Source organism: Nerophis lumbriciformis, linkage group LG17 (assembly GCF_033978685.3).
Source record: "Nerophis lumbriciformis linkage group LG17, RoL_Nlum_v2.1, whole genome shotgun sequence".
Classification (NCBI taxonomy): domain Eukaryota; kingdom Metazoa; phylum Chordata; class Actinopteri; order Syngnathiformes; family Syngnathidae; genus Nerophis; species Nerophis lumbriciformis.
Genome location: NC_084564.2, coordinates 9,478,726 through 9,494,249, shown reverse-complemented (window position 1 = coordinate 9,494,249; position 15,524 = coordinate 9,478,726). Strand labels below are relative to the sequence as shown.

The following is a 15,524-nucleotide window of genomic DNA, read 5'->3' as shown; positions in this document are numbered from 1 at the left end:
CACAATTATGAGATAAAAAGTGATAATTATGGGATTAAAAAAAATCATAATTATGAGATAGAAAATCGAAATTTTGAGATAAGAAAGTCTGAATTATGAGATAAAAAGTCAGAATTATGAGATAAAAAAATCATAATTATGATATAGAAAGTTGAAATTATAAGATAAAAAATCATAATTATCAGATAAAAATCGAAATTATGATATAAAAAGTAATTAGTTATTTTAAAAACAGTAAAACACAGATGCAATTGTCTAAACTCAACATCCAAACTTGATTTTTCGGTTTCAAAGTTTATTTTTTCAGGTACAAAACTTTTGGCACAAATGTATTTTAAAATTATATATATATATATATATATTTTTTTTTTTCATTTTTATTATTATTTTTTTAAATTATGAGATGAAAAGTCAGAATTATGAGATAAAAAGTCAAAATTATTAGATAAGAACTCACAATTATAAAATAAAAACTCATAATTATGGGATTACAAAAACAATCATAATTATGGGATTGAAAGTCGAAATTTTAAAATAAAAAGACATATTTTTGAGCAAAAAGTCATAATTATGAGATAACATTTATGAGATAGAAAGTCGAAATGATGAGATAAAAAGTCATAATTAGGGGATAAAAAGTTATAATTATGAGATAAAAAGTCATAATTATGAGATAAAAAGTCATAATTATGAGATAAGTCGAAATGATGAGATAGACAGTCGAAATTATGAGATAAAAAGCGATAATTAGGGGATAAAATGTCATAATTATGACATAAAAATCGAAATTATGAGATAAAAAGTAATAATTATGAGATAAAGTCGAAATTATGAGTTAAGAAAAACACAATTATGAGATAAAAAGTGATAATTATGGGATTTAAAAAAATCATAATTATGAGATAGTCGACATTTTGAAATAAAGTCATAATTATGAGCAAAAAGTCATAATAATTATGAGATAATAAAGTCACGAATTATGAGATAAAAAGTCATAATTATGAGATAAAAAAATCATAATTATGATACAGAAAGTCGAAATTATAAGATAAAAAGTCATAATTATCAGATAAAAATCGAAATTATGACATAAAAAGTAATTAGTTATTTTAAAAACAGTAAAACACAGATGCAATTGTCTAAACTCAACATCCAAACTTAATTTTTCGGTTTCAAAGTTTCTTTTTTCAGGTACAAAACTTTTGGCACATTTATTTTTCAAATTATTATTTTTATTTTATTGAACAACAAACATATATCCACAATGTACAATACAAGTCAAGGCACTTTCAACATATTCAACAATTTACACATCCGGCTGAGCAAATTATTATTAACAATAATAATAAACATGATAAAATACAACATTCAAAAAGACAATTGAATTTTTTCAGATATCGACATTTTTTTTAATTTTCAAATGACGTGAAGCGGGATGTCAAATCTCCTCACAGTGAACCAACAGCTGGTCAGGCGTCCCAGTGGCACTCGGCTATACTCGATCGGGCTCGGCTGGACTCGGCACGCAAGGTAAACACAAAGCTCCCGCCCGAGTGAGGCGGACTTGGCACTAAAGTCCAGTAAGAATGTGACCAATCAGCATACTCCTGCTCTTTGTCCTCGCGGCCGTCAGTCCTCAAAGAGAACCCGCGGCACTCGGCGCTCGACTGCTTCTGTCTGGGCAGTGACAGCCATGGCGGAACAGGAGGATAATGTTACCATTCCTCACTTCAGCACTCTCCTCCAAATGGACCCTTACCTCAAGCCCTACCAGAAGGACTTCCACAGGAGGTAAAAGCTCCACACTTCGTGTTTTTATCACAAACTCACCGCCGAATGTTTGTACACGCAGGGGAACTTTGCCGTTACACGGCTGGTGCTCGTTAGCTACACAAACACATGACACAACACTAAGTTAGCGACAGTTACAAAATACTTCTGTGTTTATGCGTGACGTGTGTCCGACATTGTCGCTCCTCTGCGTGGACCTGCCGCTGTTTTGATTCCGCCGTCCTTGCGTGACTTCCAAATGAGAAGACGACATATTGTGTTAGCGTGAAAACGTGCTGGTTGACAATTGAAGGCACTGCGTGATGACGTCAGCAATACGTCATCACGTGACGCGCAGCGTAAACACTACGTCCGATTTAAGATAATAATAATAATAATAATAATAATTAGGGATGTCCGACAATGGCTTTTTAACGATATTCCGATATTGTCCAACTCTTTAATTACCGATACCGATATATACAGTTGTGGAATTAACACATTAGAGATGTCCGATAATATCAGCCAAAAAAGGCTTTAAAATGTAATATCGGAAATTATCGGTGTCTTTTTTTTAATTATCAGTATTGTTTTTTTTTTGTTTTTTTTTAATTAAATCAACATAAAAAACACAAGATACACTTACAATTAGTACACCAACCCAAAAAACCTCCCTCCCCCATTTACACTCATTCACACAAAAGGGTTGTTTCTTTCTGTTATTAATATTGTGGTTCCTACATTATATATCAATATAGATCAATACAGTCTGCAAGGGATACAGTCCATAAGCACACATGATTATGCGTGCTGCTGGTCCACTAATAGTACTAACCTTTAACGGTTCATTTTACTCATTTTCATTCATTACTAGTTTCTATGTAACTGTTTTTATATTGTTTTACTTTCTTTATTATTCAAAAAAATGTTTTTAATTTATGTATTTATTTTTATTTTTTTAAAAGGACCATATCTTCACCATACATGGTTGTCCAAATTAGGCATAATAATGTGTTAATTCCACGACTGTATGTATCGGTATCGGTTGATATCGGTATCGGTTGATTTCGGTATCGGTAATTAAGGGTTTGGTCAATATCGGAATATCGGATATCGGCAAAAAGCCAATATCGGACATCCCTACACATTATTATCCCTACAGAGATACTGAACAGCCCAGGCTGATTGTTTTGGTCTCGTCAAGTGACTAATACTACAGCAGTTTTGGCATTTTTACTTCGTTAGCCATTTTTATGCTTTAAAATTAATGGTACAATTGTATAGAATATGCTTTGTGACCAATAACACAAACACCAGGGTAAACCGGAAGCTAACTCTCCAATCAGCTAAACAGACTCAATAGTTCGACGGTTATGTTTTGGTTAATCTGCAAAAAGAATGCCGTTGTAAGTCAATAATATTTACACTTGTAGACGTTAGCATATTCGCTAATGCTAGCAACACTAGCTTCAACACATTGCGATAGCACGCACAAATATGCATGAAAACACTCCTACAGACCTCACACATGGGACGGTTTAGTAAGTAAGAATTGTTTTAGTTGTATTGTAAAACTTACAAACGTTGCTTGGAGCGATGAATGAAGAATCCACACGAGTAGAAACGCTATGGACGAAACAGGAAGTGCATTGTCAACCCGCAGCAAACTCGTCCAAAAGATAGCGCAAACAATACCGCACCTTTTCAGCATTTTTAATATTAAAACTATTTGTTGGATAACAAAACATTAGCAATAAAAAATAAAAATCCATAAATTAGCAGCACCGTTTCATAAATAGACCGGAAAATACGGTACGTGCCAGTCTGGCCTTTTGAGTCCTGCAAAGTATTTGTACTGTAAGTAGAGATGTCCGATAATGGCTTTTTTGCCGATATTCTGATATTGTCCAACTCTTAATTACCGATTCCGATATCAACTGATACCGATGTACACAGTCGTGGAATGAACACATTATTATGCCTAATTTTGTTGTGATGCCCTGCTGGATGCATTAAACAATGTGACAAAGTTTTCCAAAATAAATCAACTCAAGTTATGGAAAAAAATGCCAACATGGCACTGCCATATTTATTATTGAAGTCACAAAGTGCATTCGTTTTTTTTAACATGCCTCAAAACAGCAGCTTGGAATTTGGGACATGCTCTCCCTGAGAGAGCATGAGGAGGTTGAGGCGGGCGGGGTTGAAGTGGTGTGGGGGGGCTAGCGGTGGGTGTATAGTGCTGCAAGGGGTTCTGGGTATTTGTTCTGTTGTGTTTATGTTGTGTTACGGTGCGGATGTTCTCCCGAAATGTGTTTGTCATTCTTGTTTGGTGTGTGTTCACAGTGTGGCGCATATTTGTAACAGTGTTACAGTTGTTTATACGGCCACCCTCAGTGTGACCTGTATGGCTGTTGACCAAGTCTGCTTTGCATTCACTTGTGTGTGTGAAAAGCCGTAGATATTATGTGATTGGGCCGGCACGCAAAGGCAGTGCCTTTAAGGTTTATTGGCGCTCTGTACTTCTCCTTACGTCCGTGTACACAGCGGCGTTTTAAAAAGTCATACATTTTACTTTTTGAAACCGATACCGATAATTTCTGATATTACATTTTAAAGCATTTATCGGCCGATAATATCGGCAGTCTGATATTATCGGACATCTCTAGCTGTAAGTATTGTACTTATTTTCATTACCACATGAAATTGCCATGTGGAATTGCTAATGCTAATTTACAATGTAAATTAGCATCAAGCTAGCGCATTTTAAAAAGTGAAGCCTGACTTTTTATCAGGCATGCTTGCTTTGTTGGCAAGGGAAATTACATTATTCTACGCCTGAAAATATCTTACTATTGGGCCGATACTGATACTCCCCTTAGTATTGATACCATCGATCCGCTTTTCCTCCTCTTCAAAGCAAACCCGGTGTGCATCGGAATGACGCGTGCATGGGTTTGCCGCGTGACCTTTCAGAGACCTCAAAGTGGTGCCTGACGTTGTCCCGTTGTGGCGCAACGTGAGCGCACAAGAGAAGTTTGAACCCGCCGACTGGCTGCAAATAAGTCGCTGACACAATGTTCAAGTGTTGTGTTACAGCGTACAGTGCTCTCCGTCCTGCTTCATGCGGGGACAAAGAGCTGAGGAGAAGAACGTTCGCTGCCCTAGGGTAATGAATGTCTGACATTTTCTGACCTGATGGCAAATTCAGTGGTGGAAACGCTGCATTTATTCCTCATACTAGTGTGCCCCTCGCAGAAATTTTGATGGGCCTGCTATCTCGTTTTTAATGGCAAAAACACGAATTATTAAGTAATATTCACTCTAAAAAAAATTTCAAAGCAGAATATTTGATGTGAAGTAATATGAGCCTTAAATATGTCAATAATTTATAGCAACATTGATTTTCATTCTTTATTATTTTTTCCAGCAATGACTGTTTAAAAAAAATCCAGGGATGATCAGTAAAAGTATAAAAGTGTTACATATATATTTTTATATACTTGTAACACTTAAATCTTCAGATCTAACCGCCAATTTTAAGTTTGTATTCTTTTTTTTCTTTCCTTTTTTGTTAGTTTTAAGCCATTTTTGTCACAGAAAATGTTTTTAAAGGCAAAATCACAAAATTTTAAGTAACATTTTAGTTTAAAAATATTTAAAAGAGTAATACTTCATGTGAAGTAATTGGAGCCTTAAATATGTCAATTTCAAGTTTTTGTAATATATTTTTCTTTCCTTTGTTTGTTTTAAGCCCTTTTTGTCACAAAAAATGTAGTTTTTAATGGCAATAAAAACAAAATATTAAGTAATATTTTAGTTAAAAATATTTAAAAGAGTAATATTTGATGTGATGTAATTGGAGCCTTAAATATGTCAATTTTAAGTTTTTATATAATTTTTTTCTTTCCTTTGTTTGTTTTAAGCCCTTTTTGTCACAAAATGTAGTTTTTAATGGCAAAAACACAAAATATTAAGTAATGTTTTTGTTAAAAATATTTAAAAGTGTAATATTTGATGTGAAGTAATTGGGGCCTTAAATATGTTAATTATGTTTTATTTATTTTTTTCTTTCTTTTGTTTGTTTTAAGCCCTTTTTGTCACAGAAAATGTTTTTAATGGCAAAACCACAAAATATTAAGTAACATTTTAGTTTAAAAATATTTAAAACAGTTATACCTGATGTGAAGTAATTGGAGCCTTTAAATATGTCAATTTTAAGTTTTTATGTATTTTTTTATTTCCTTTGTTTGTTTTAAGCCCTTTTTGTCACAGACAATGTTTTTAATGGCAAAAACAAGAAATATTAAGTAATATTTTAGTTTAAAAATATTTAAGAGTAATTTGATGTGAAATAATTGGAGCCTTAAATATGTAAATTATAAGTTTTTATATATATTTTTTTATTTCCTTTTTTGTTTGTTTTAAGCCCTTTATGTCATAGAAAATGTAGTTTTTAATGTCAAAACAGGCCTACTTATAAAATGGCGCTACATATTCTAATCCATTATTTTTAGGTTTACAGGTATTTAAAATGAGCTAAAAAAGCCTGCATAAAACATTAGCATGTTAACGTTAGCATGCTAGCACATGACCGAATGTGAGGAAATACCAAAATGCACTATTTGTAGGTGTAAACATAAACAAACAGCATAAAACATTAGCATGCTAATATAAGAGACATTAGCATACTTCTATAATGGCGGCAAGTATCAAAATCTATGATTTTAGGTATAAATGTGTGAAATTAGCTAAAAAGCTAGCATAAAACAATGACATGCTAATATAAGAGACGTTAGCATACTTCCAAGATGGCGCCAAACATCAAAATCCTTGATTTTAGGGTTTAAACATACAAAATTAGCTATTAGACATACAAAACCCAAAAGCAGTGAAGTTGCCACGTTGTGTAAATGGTAAATAAAATCAGAATACAACTTATATTCAATTGAATTAACTGCAAAGACAAGATATTTAATGTTCACACTGAGGAACTTCATTTTTATTTGTAATTAATCATTATGGGAACAACACATTGCAAAAAAGTTGTCACAGGGGCATTTTTACCACTGTGTTACATGGCCTTTCCTTTTAACAACACTCAGTAAACGTTTGGGAACTGAGGAGACACATTTCTGAAGCTTCTCAGGTGGAATTCTTTCCCATTCTTGCTTGATGTACAGCTTAAGTTGTTCAACAGTCCGGGGGTCTCCGTTGTGGTATTTTAGGCTTCATAATGCGCCACACATTTTCAATGGGAGACAGGTCTGGACTACAGGCAGGCCAGTTTAGTACCTGCACGTTGTTGTAACATGTGGCTTGGCATTTTTGCTGAAATAAGCAGGGGCGTCTATGATAACATTGCTTGGATGGCAACATATGTTGCTCCAAAACCTGGATGTACCTTTCAGCATTAATGTCGCCTTCACAGATGTGTAAGTTACCCATGTCTTGGGCACTAATACACCCCCATACCATCACAGATGCTGTCTTTTCAACTTTGCGCCTAGAACAGTGGTTCTTAACCTGGGTTCGATCGAACCCTCGGGGTTCGGTGAGTCGGTCTCAGGGGTTCGGCGGAGGTCAAAACACACCCGACTCATCGTGTAAAAAAACCAACTTCTCCCTATCGGCGTATTACGGATACGGCAACAGCAGAAGTCAGACATGCACTGTGTTGGTTTTGTTGTTTGAACAAGGTGATGTTCATGCACGGTTCATTTTATGCACCAGTAAAAAAACATGGTAACACTTTAGTATGGGGAACATATAGGCCATTAATTAGTTGCTTATTAACATGCAAATTAGTAACATATTGGCTCTTAACCAGTTATTATTAAGTACTCATTAATGCCTTATTCGGCATCAGTCCATCTTAGATGAGCTCGGGCCCAGCGAAGCTGGCGGCGTTTCTGGGTGTTGTTGATAAATGGCTTTGTCTTTGCACAGTAGAGTTTTAACTTGCATTTACAGATGTAGCGACCAACTGTAGTTACTGACAGTGGTTTTCTGAAGTGTTCCTGAGCCCATGTGGTGATATCCTTTACACACTGATGTCGCTTTTTGATGCAGTACCGCCTGAGGGATTGAAGGTCACGGGCATTCAATGTTGGTTTCCAGATTCTCTGAACCTTTTGATGATATTACAGAGCGTAGATGGCGAAATTCCTTGCAATAGCTGGTTGAGAAATGTTGTTCTTAAACAATTTGCTCAGACATTTGTTGACAAAGTGGTGACCCTCGCCCCGTCCTTGTTTGTGAATGACTGAGCATTTCATGGAATGTACTTTTATACCCAATCATGGCACCCACCTGTTCCCAATTAGCCTGTTCCAAATAAGTGTTTGATTAACATTCCTCAACTTTCTCAGTCTTTTTTGCCACTTGCGCTAGCTTTTTTGAAACACATTGCAGCCATCAAATTCCAAACGAGCTAATGTTTTCAAAAAACATCAAAGTTTTCCAGTGTGAACATTAAATATATTGTCTTTGCAGTCTATTCAATTGAATATAAGTTGAAAAGGATTTGCAAATCATTGTATTCTGTTTTTATTTACCATTTACACAACGTGACAACTTCACTGCTTTTGTACATTGACAGTCCTCAGAATGCTATGGTGGTGTAATGGTAAGAAGTAACTGAATTACCAATGGGATTACTCTTGAATGTAATTAATTACTATTGTAAGTAATTCCTTAAATACAAAAAAATGTAACATGTGGCAAATGCAGCTGTGATGTTTCATGAGACCAGAGTGCGTGTATGTGCCTTTAAAGTACCAGTAGAGTGGGAAAGAAGATTATATCATTAATATCTGATTTATGACACCAAAAGAGTAAAGGTGGAACCAGAGATCCCTTCTCCATCGACAACAATGCTAATCAAGCGTGCGTTAGTCATTTTGCATGCAGACAAACACATTTTTTAGCCCGATTACAAAACGTTGTGCGTGGTAAAGCGTTTTGAAGACAACCCCCAGGGGGCGCCACTCTTCCTTCAGGCCTGTGCAAACATATTTGGGACTCGAACGAGGAGGATTAAGTCTCACTGCAAGGTTGCCAGACTCTGACCGAGATAAGACGCGTCAGTCCCATCAGGAACCCGGCTGGGGATCACCAGGCTTCACCGACACACGTCTCAGACGCTGATGAAAGTCAAATAATTGTCTCCCGCCGGGATACGGCGAATTGATCGTTGATTGTTCACCGCAGAGATCCTTGTGTGCTGAACACCGCTCGCCATTTTACAAACCCTGTTTCCATATGAGTTGGGAAATTATGTTAGATGTCAATATAAACGGAATACAATGATTTGCAAATCCTTTTCAACCCATATTCAGTTGAATATGCTACAAAGACAACATATTTGATGTTCAAACTGATAAACATTTTTTTTTTTGCAAATAATCATTAACTTTAGAATTTGATGCCAGCAACACGTGACAAATAAGTTGGGAAAGGTGGCAATAAATACTGATAAAGTTGAGGAATGCTCATCAAACACTTATTTGGAACATCCCACAGGTGAACAGGCTAATTGGGAACAGGTGGGTGCCATGATTGGGTATAAAAGTAGATTCCATGAAATGCTCAGTCATTCACAAACAAGGATGGAGCAAGGGTCACCACTTTGTCAACAAATGCGTGAGCAAATTGTTGAACAGAGCTATAGTTACATTAATCATTAGTAAAGGAGCAGCTTAGTTTTGAATGGCAGGGTCCCTGCTATCACATGTTGATAACAATATAACATTTACAGAATAAAAATCAACTACAGGCTTCCCACATGCTGTAATAAATTAAGCATGATGAGTTGAACATATGTGGCCCCACTTTTAACTCTTTTTTTTCAAACATTTATTGCAAACGCTTACCGTATTTTTCGGAGTACAAGTCGCTCCGGAGTATGATTCACACGGGCCGAAAATGCATAATAAAGAAGGAAAAAAACATATATAAGTCGCACTGGAGTATAAGTCGCATTTTTGGGGGAAATTTATTTGATAAAACCCAACACCAAGAATAAACATTTGAAAGGCAATTTAAAAAAAATAAAGAATAGTGAACAACAGGCTGAATAAGTGTACGTTATATGAGGCATAAATAACCAACTGGTATGTTAACGTAACATATTATGGTAAGAGTCATTCAAATAACTATAACATATAGAACATGCTATACGTTTACCAAACAATCTGTCACTCCTAATCGCTAAATCCCATGAAATCTTATACGTCTAGTCCAGGGGTCGGCAACCCGCGGCTCTAGAGCCGCATGCGGCTCTTTAGCGCTGCCCTGGTGGCTCTCTGGAGCTTTTTCAAAAATGTATGAAAAATGGAAAAAGATGAGGGGAAAAAAATATATTTTTTGTTTAAATATGGTTTCTGTAGGAGGACAAACATGACACAAACCTCCCTAATTGTTATAAAGCACACTGTTTATATTAAACATGCTTCACTGATTCGAGTATTTGGCGAGCGCCGTTTTGTCCTACTAATTTTGGCGGTCCTTGAACCCACCGTAGTTTGTTTACATGTACAACTTTCTCCGACTTTCGGGGACGTGTTTTATGCCACTTCTTTTTCTGTCTCATTTTGTCCACCAAACTTTTAACGTTGTGCATGAATGCACAAAGGTGAGTTTCGTTGATGTTATTGACTTGTGTGGAGTGCTAATCAGACATATTTGGTCACTGCATGACAGCAAGCTAATCGATGCTAGCATGTTATTTAGGCTAGCTCAGGGGTCGGCAACCCAAAATGTTGAAAGAGCCATATTGGACCAAAAATACAAAAACAAATCTGTCTGGAGCCACAAAAAATTAAAAGCCATATTACATCAGTGTGTGAATGTGTGTGTGAATGGGTGAATGTGGAAATACTGTCAAAGCGCTTTGAGTACCTTGACGGTAGAAAAGCGCTATACAAGTATAACCCATTTATCATTTATTTATTTACATAGAGATAGTGTGTCATGAGATATAAATTGAATTAAGGACTTAAAAGAAACTAAATGAGCTCAAATATAGCTACAAATGAGGCATAATGATGCAATATGTACATATAGCTAGCCTAAATAGCATGTTAGCATCAATTAGCTTGCAGTCATGCAGTGACCAAATATGTCTGATTAGCACTCCACACAAGTCAATAACATCAACAAAACTCACCTTTCATGCACAACCTTAAAAGTTTGGTGGACAAAATGAGACAGAAAAAGAAGTGGCATAAAACACGTCCTAGAAAGTCGGAGAAAGTTATACATGTAAACAAACTATGGTGAGTTCAAGGACCGCCAACATTAGTAGGACAAAACGGCGCTCGGCAAATACTGGAATCAGTGAAGCATGTTTAATACAAACAGTGTGTTTTATAACAATTAGGGAGGTTTGTGTCATGTTTGTCCTCCTACAGAAACCATATTAAAACAAAAAATATATTTTTTCCCCTCATCTTTTTCCATTTTTCATACATTTTTGAAAAAGCTCCAGAGAGCCACTAGGGCGGCGCTAAAGAGCCGCATGCGGCTCTAGAGCCGCGGGTTGCCGACCCCTGGGCTAGCTATATGTACATATTGCATCATTATGCCTCATTTGTAGCTATATTTGAGCTCATTTAGTTTCCTTTAAGTCATCTTAATTCAATGTATATCTCATGACACACTATCTGTATGTAATATGACTTTTAATTTTTTGCGGCTCCAGACAGATTTGTTTTTGTATTTTTGGTCCAATATGGCTCTTTCAACATTTTGGGTTGCCGACCCCTGCTCTAGTCTCTTACGTGAATGAGATAAATAATATTATTTGATATTTTACGGTATTGTGTTAATAATTTCACACAAGTCGCATCCCCGGCCGGCCAAACTATGAAAAAAAATGCGACTTATAGTCCGAAAATTACGGTACTTACAGTAAGTTATTAATTTGACTTTGTAAGTCATTAATTTGACTTTGTAAGTCATTGTTTTGACTTAGTAAGCCATTATTTTGTCATTATTTTGACTTAGTAAATTACTAAGTCATAATAATGACGTACTTAGTATCTCAGGTAACTAGGACTGTTTTGTTTTCACTTTACGGAAAAAATATCGAGACATATATCGTAGATCGCCATTCAGTGGAGCGGAAAACACAACCAAAAGTTGTAGGCTTCTTCACGCGACGAAGCCGGCCTACTTCACCGCAGTCTGTAGTCTATTGCCCCCCCCCCCCCCCCCCCCCAGGCTGTGGTGGCAGCGGCGAGGTGGAGACGTGATGGCGACAGGCCGAGTTTTACTGATACTTACACCCGCCCACCCCCTTCCCCGGTCCCCTCCCCCTGGAGAGTCACCACCTTAAAGGGGAACATTATCACCTGACCTATGTAAGCGTCAATATATACCATATATTTTTTTTACCGATTTCCGAACTCTAAATGGGTGAATTTTGGCGAATTAAACGCCTTTCTATTATTCGCTCTCGGAGCGTTGTGACGTCACATCGGGAAGCAATCCGCCATTTTCTCACTTTCGTCGGTGTGTTGTCGGAGGGTGTAACAACACGAACAGGGACGGATTCAAGTTGCACTAGTGGCCCAAAGATGCGAAAGTGGCAAGAAATTGGACGAAATTTGTTCAAAATACGAGGGTGTGGGGAAAGCCGACGAAATGGTCAGTCGTTTGTTCCGCACACTTTACCGACGAAAGCTATGCTACGACAGAGATGGCAAGAATGTGTGGATATCCTGCGACACTCAAAGCAGATGCTGACATCAACTCCAAAACTGGACAGATCAGCTTTCAGGAAAAGAGAGCGGATGAGGGTTTGTCTACAGAATATATTAATTGATGAAAACTTTATTCATTACTCGCGGTTTTACGCAAATTATTATACATAAACTGTGTTTACCAATAATTTAGCTTAAAAACATTTATTTTTTTCAATCATTCGAGTACATTCGGGTAGTCTTGTGTAATGCAGTATTTTGTGTCTATTTAGGTATGGTTAACCTGAGTGCTGAAATCGTGGAAAAATATATGTTCTTAGCGCGCCTGAAATGGGCTGTCTGCACTCTCAAAGTGCATGTTGTTGCCAAATGTATTTCATATGCTGTAAACCTAGTTCATAGTTGTTAGTAATTATCTTATCAGACAGTGTTAAGCCGCTGAAATCCGAGTCTGAATCCGAGCTAATGTCGCTATACCTTGCTGTTCTATCCGCCATGTTTGTTTGTATTGGCATCACTATGTGACGTCACAGGAAAATGGACGGGTGTATATAACGATGGTTAAAATCAGGCACTTTGAAGCTTTTTTTAGGGATATTGCGTGATGGGTAAAATTTTGAAAAAAACTTCGAAAAATAAAATAAGCCACTGGGAACTGATTTTTAATGGTTTTAACCCTTCTGAAATTGTGATAATGTTCCCCTTTAACTAGCACATTTTCTGGGGGAAACACTGATCATGATTTTTTTGGTTTAAATATACACAATTAGCAAAATAGTTAGCAAAAACAATGTTAGCATGTTAACGTTTTCCCAAGTATGCTAACGTGCGTGAATAGTGAGACCAAAAACGAGGTAGCATTAATGAATTGGACAAGTTTGGGTAGACTCATGAATGTAGTCAGTTTGGTAGCGTTGTTAGCGGTCAGCAATGTCAGGAGTAAAGTAATTTTTGCCTCCTGGGAATAGCAGGAAATCAGCATTGGTGGGCATTCTGTGGCCCCGGGGTGCAAGCAACGTTTCATGTGAGGCCTTCTTTCACGCTGTGGGGTCTTCTCGCCTTACCAAGACTGGACACGCTTCATCAGAAAAGGACCTGTGACCCCGAGTCACGGCGGAGGGCCGCGCACGTCTGTTGAACTGCCGGCCTCTTCCCCCGGGGGCCGTATTTCATCAGAATGCTGGAAGCGGCGTTAAAGCTGTGCGCAGGTTAGAGCCCCGCCGAGCCCTGCTCTGTTGACACGCTTCATTATTTACTCGCCTGCGGAGAGAAGAGGAGAGAAGACATCTTTTCTCTCATCTTCACCTCCATCCATCTGCTGTTTGATTGAATGACGGATCATGAAACTGGTGGCGCTCCTTCTATTGAGCCCACACTGCGAGCGCTGCGGACGGACGCTTGTCGATCGACTCCATCGCTGCAGTAGTTGAAACAAACACAACGGGACCGGGAAGGCGCCGGGAAAGAAGGACAAAAACTGGATTTCAAAAAAATGCCCTGTCAGAAGTAAATTTGTATTCGTATAGAAATTAAATAGAGGACAGGCTGCTGGTTGAAGTGTTTTAAAAAAAATCTGCTTCACTCATCATCGGCGGTCACTCGAACGAGTATGACGATCCTCCTGGTAGGGGTGTATCCCTTTATGGAGGATGCCTGTGCGTGACTTTGTTTAACGTGGGTAGACTGGTGCACAGTCACCACACGATCCTTGACAGAATGGGGTCAGGGTCCAGTGGCATGGAGTCCCTTTTCTGCTGCAGCCTTCTCCCGCCATCGCAGCCGTCGTGGTAGTTCTTAAATCTATCGTCTTCACCGTATCCCTGGCTAGAGGGCAGTCAGGTACTAGGCCTTTGCTAAGGGCCACCTGGGGTAACAGTAGTAAAAGGGTTAACCTCCAAGTGCCCCAAGACCCCATAGAGGAGCCTCCACTGCCGGATGCACTTTAACGTCATGCCCAAGACACTGTGCTTCACTACCGTAAATTCCGGACTATAATCCGTTACTTTTTTCCTACGCTTTAAACCCTGCGGCTTATAAAGTGGTGGGACTAATTTATGGATTTTTCTTCGCTGACGGCCGAAATGCAATGACACTGAAATGGTGTGTTGTTTGTGCTGTGGCGTCACCTTGTGGACGAGTTCGCTCACTGCGAGTGCAGCTGGTGGAATGCCTGCACTCGTATGTGTATATTAGTGTGTATGTATGTGTATATATGTATATTAGTGTGTATATATGTTTATTAGTGTGTATGTGTATATATGTATATTAGTGTGTGTATGTGTATATATGTATATTAGTGTATGTATGTATATTAGTGTGTATGAATGTGTATATATGTATATTAGTGTACGATTGTGTATATATGTATATTAGTGTATGTATGTGTATATATGTATATTAGTGTGTATGTATGTGTATATATGTATATTAGTGTATGGATGTGTTTATATGTATATTAGTGTGTATGGATGTGTTTATATGTATATTAGTGTGTATGGATGTGTATATATGTATATTAGTGTGTGTGTATATATATGTATATTAGTGTGTGTGTGTGTATATATATGTATATTAGTGTGTATGTGTATATATGTATATTAGTGTGTATGTATTTGTATATATGTATATTAGTGTATGTATGTGTATATATGTATATTAGTGTGTATGTATGTGTATATATGTATATTAGTGTATGTATGTGTATATATGTATATTAGTGTATGTATGTATATTAGTGTGTATGAATGTGTATATATGTATATTAGTGTACGAATGTGTATATATGTATATTAGTGTGTATGGATGTGTTTATATGTATATTAGTGTGTATGGATGTGTATATATGTATATTAGTGTGTATGTATGTGTATATATGTATATTAGTGTGTGTATATATGTATATTAGTGTGTATGTGTATATATGTAGATTAGTGTGTATGTAGTTTTATATATGTATATTAGTGTATGTATGTGTATATATGTATATTAGTGTATGTATGTATATTAGTGTGTATGTATGTGTATATATGTATATTAGTGTGTATGTAT

General features: G+C 36.9%; 1 protein-coding gene across 2 annotated transcripts in view; it reads left to right on the top strand.

Annotated features, from left to right (window-relative positions):
* The first annotated feature begins 1,558 nt into the window (after positions 1-1,558).
* The window catches only part of gbe1b (glucan (1,4-alpha-), branching enzyme 1b), a 179,738-nt gene continuing 165,772 nt past the window's right edge, over positions 1,559-15,524 (top strand). The window contains exon 1 of one of the 2 annotated variants that reach the window (XM_061972402.2): positions 1,559-1,791. In XM_061972402.2, coding sequence (XP_061828386.1) covers positions 1,694-1,791 — 98 coding nt within the window. In that variant the 5' untranslated portion in view covers positions 1,559-1,693. The remainder of the gene's footprint in view (positions 1,792-15,524) is intronic. The other variant, XM_061972401.2, reaches the window with a different exon arrangement.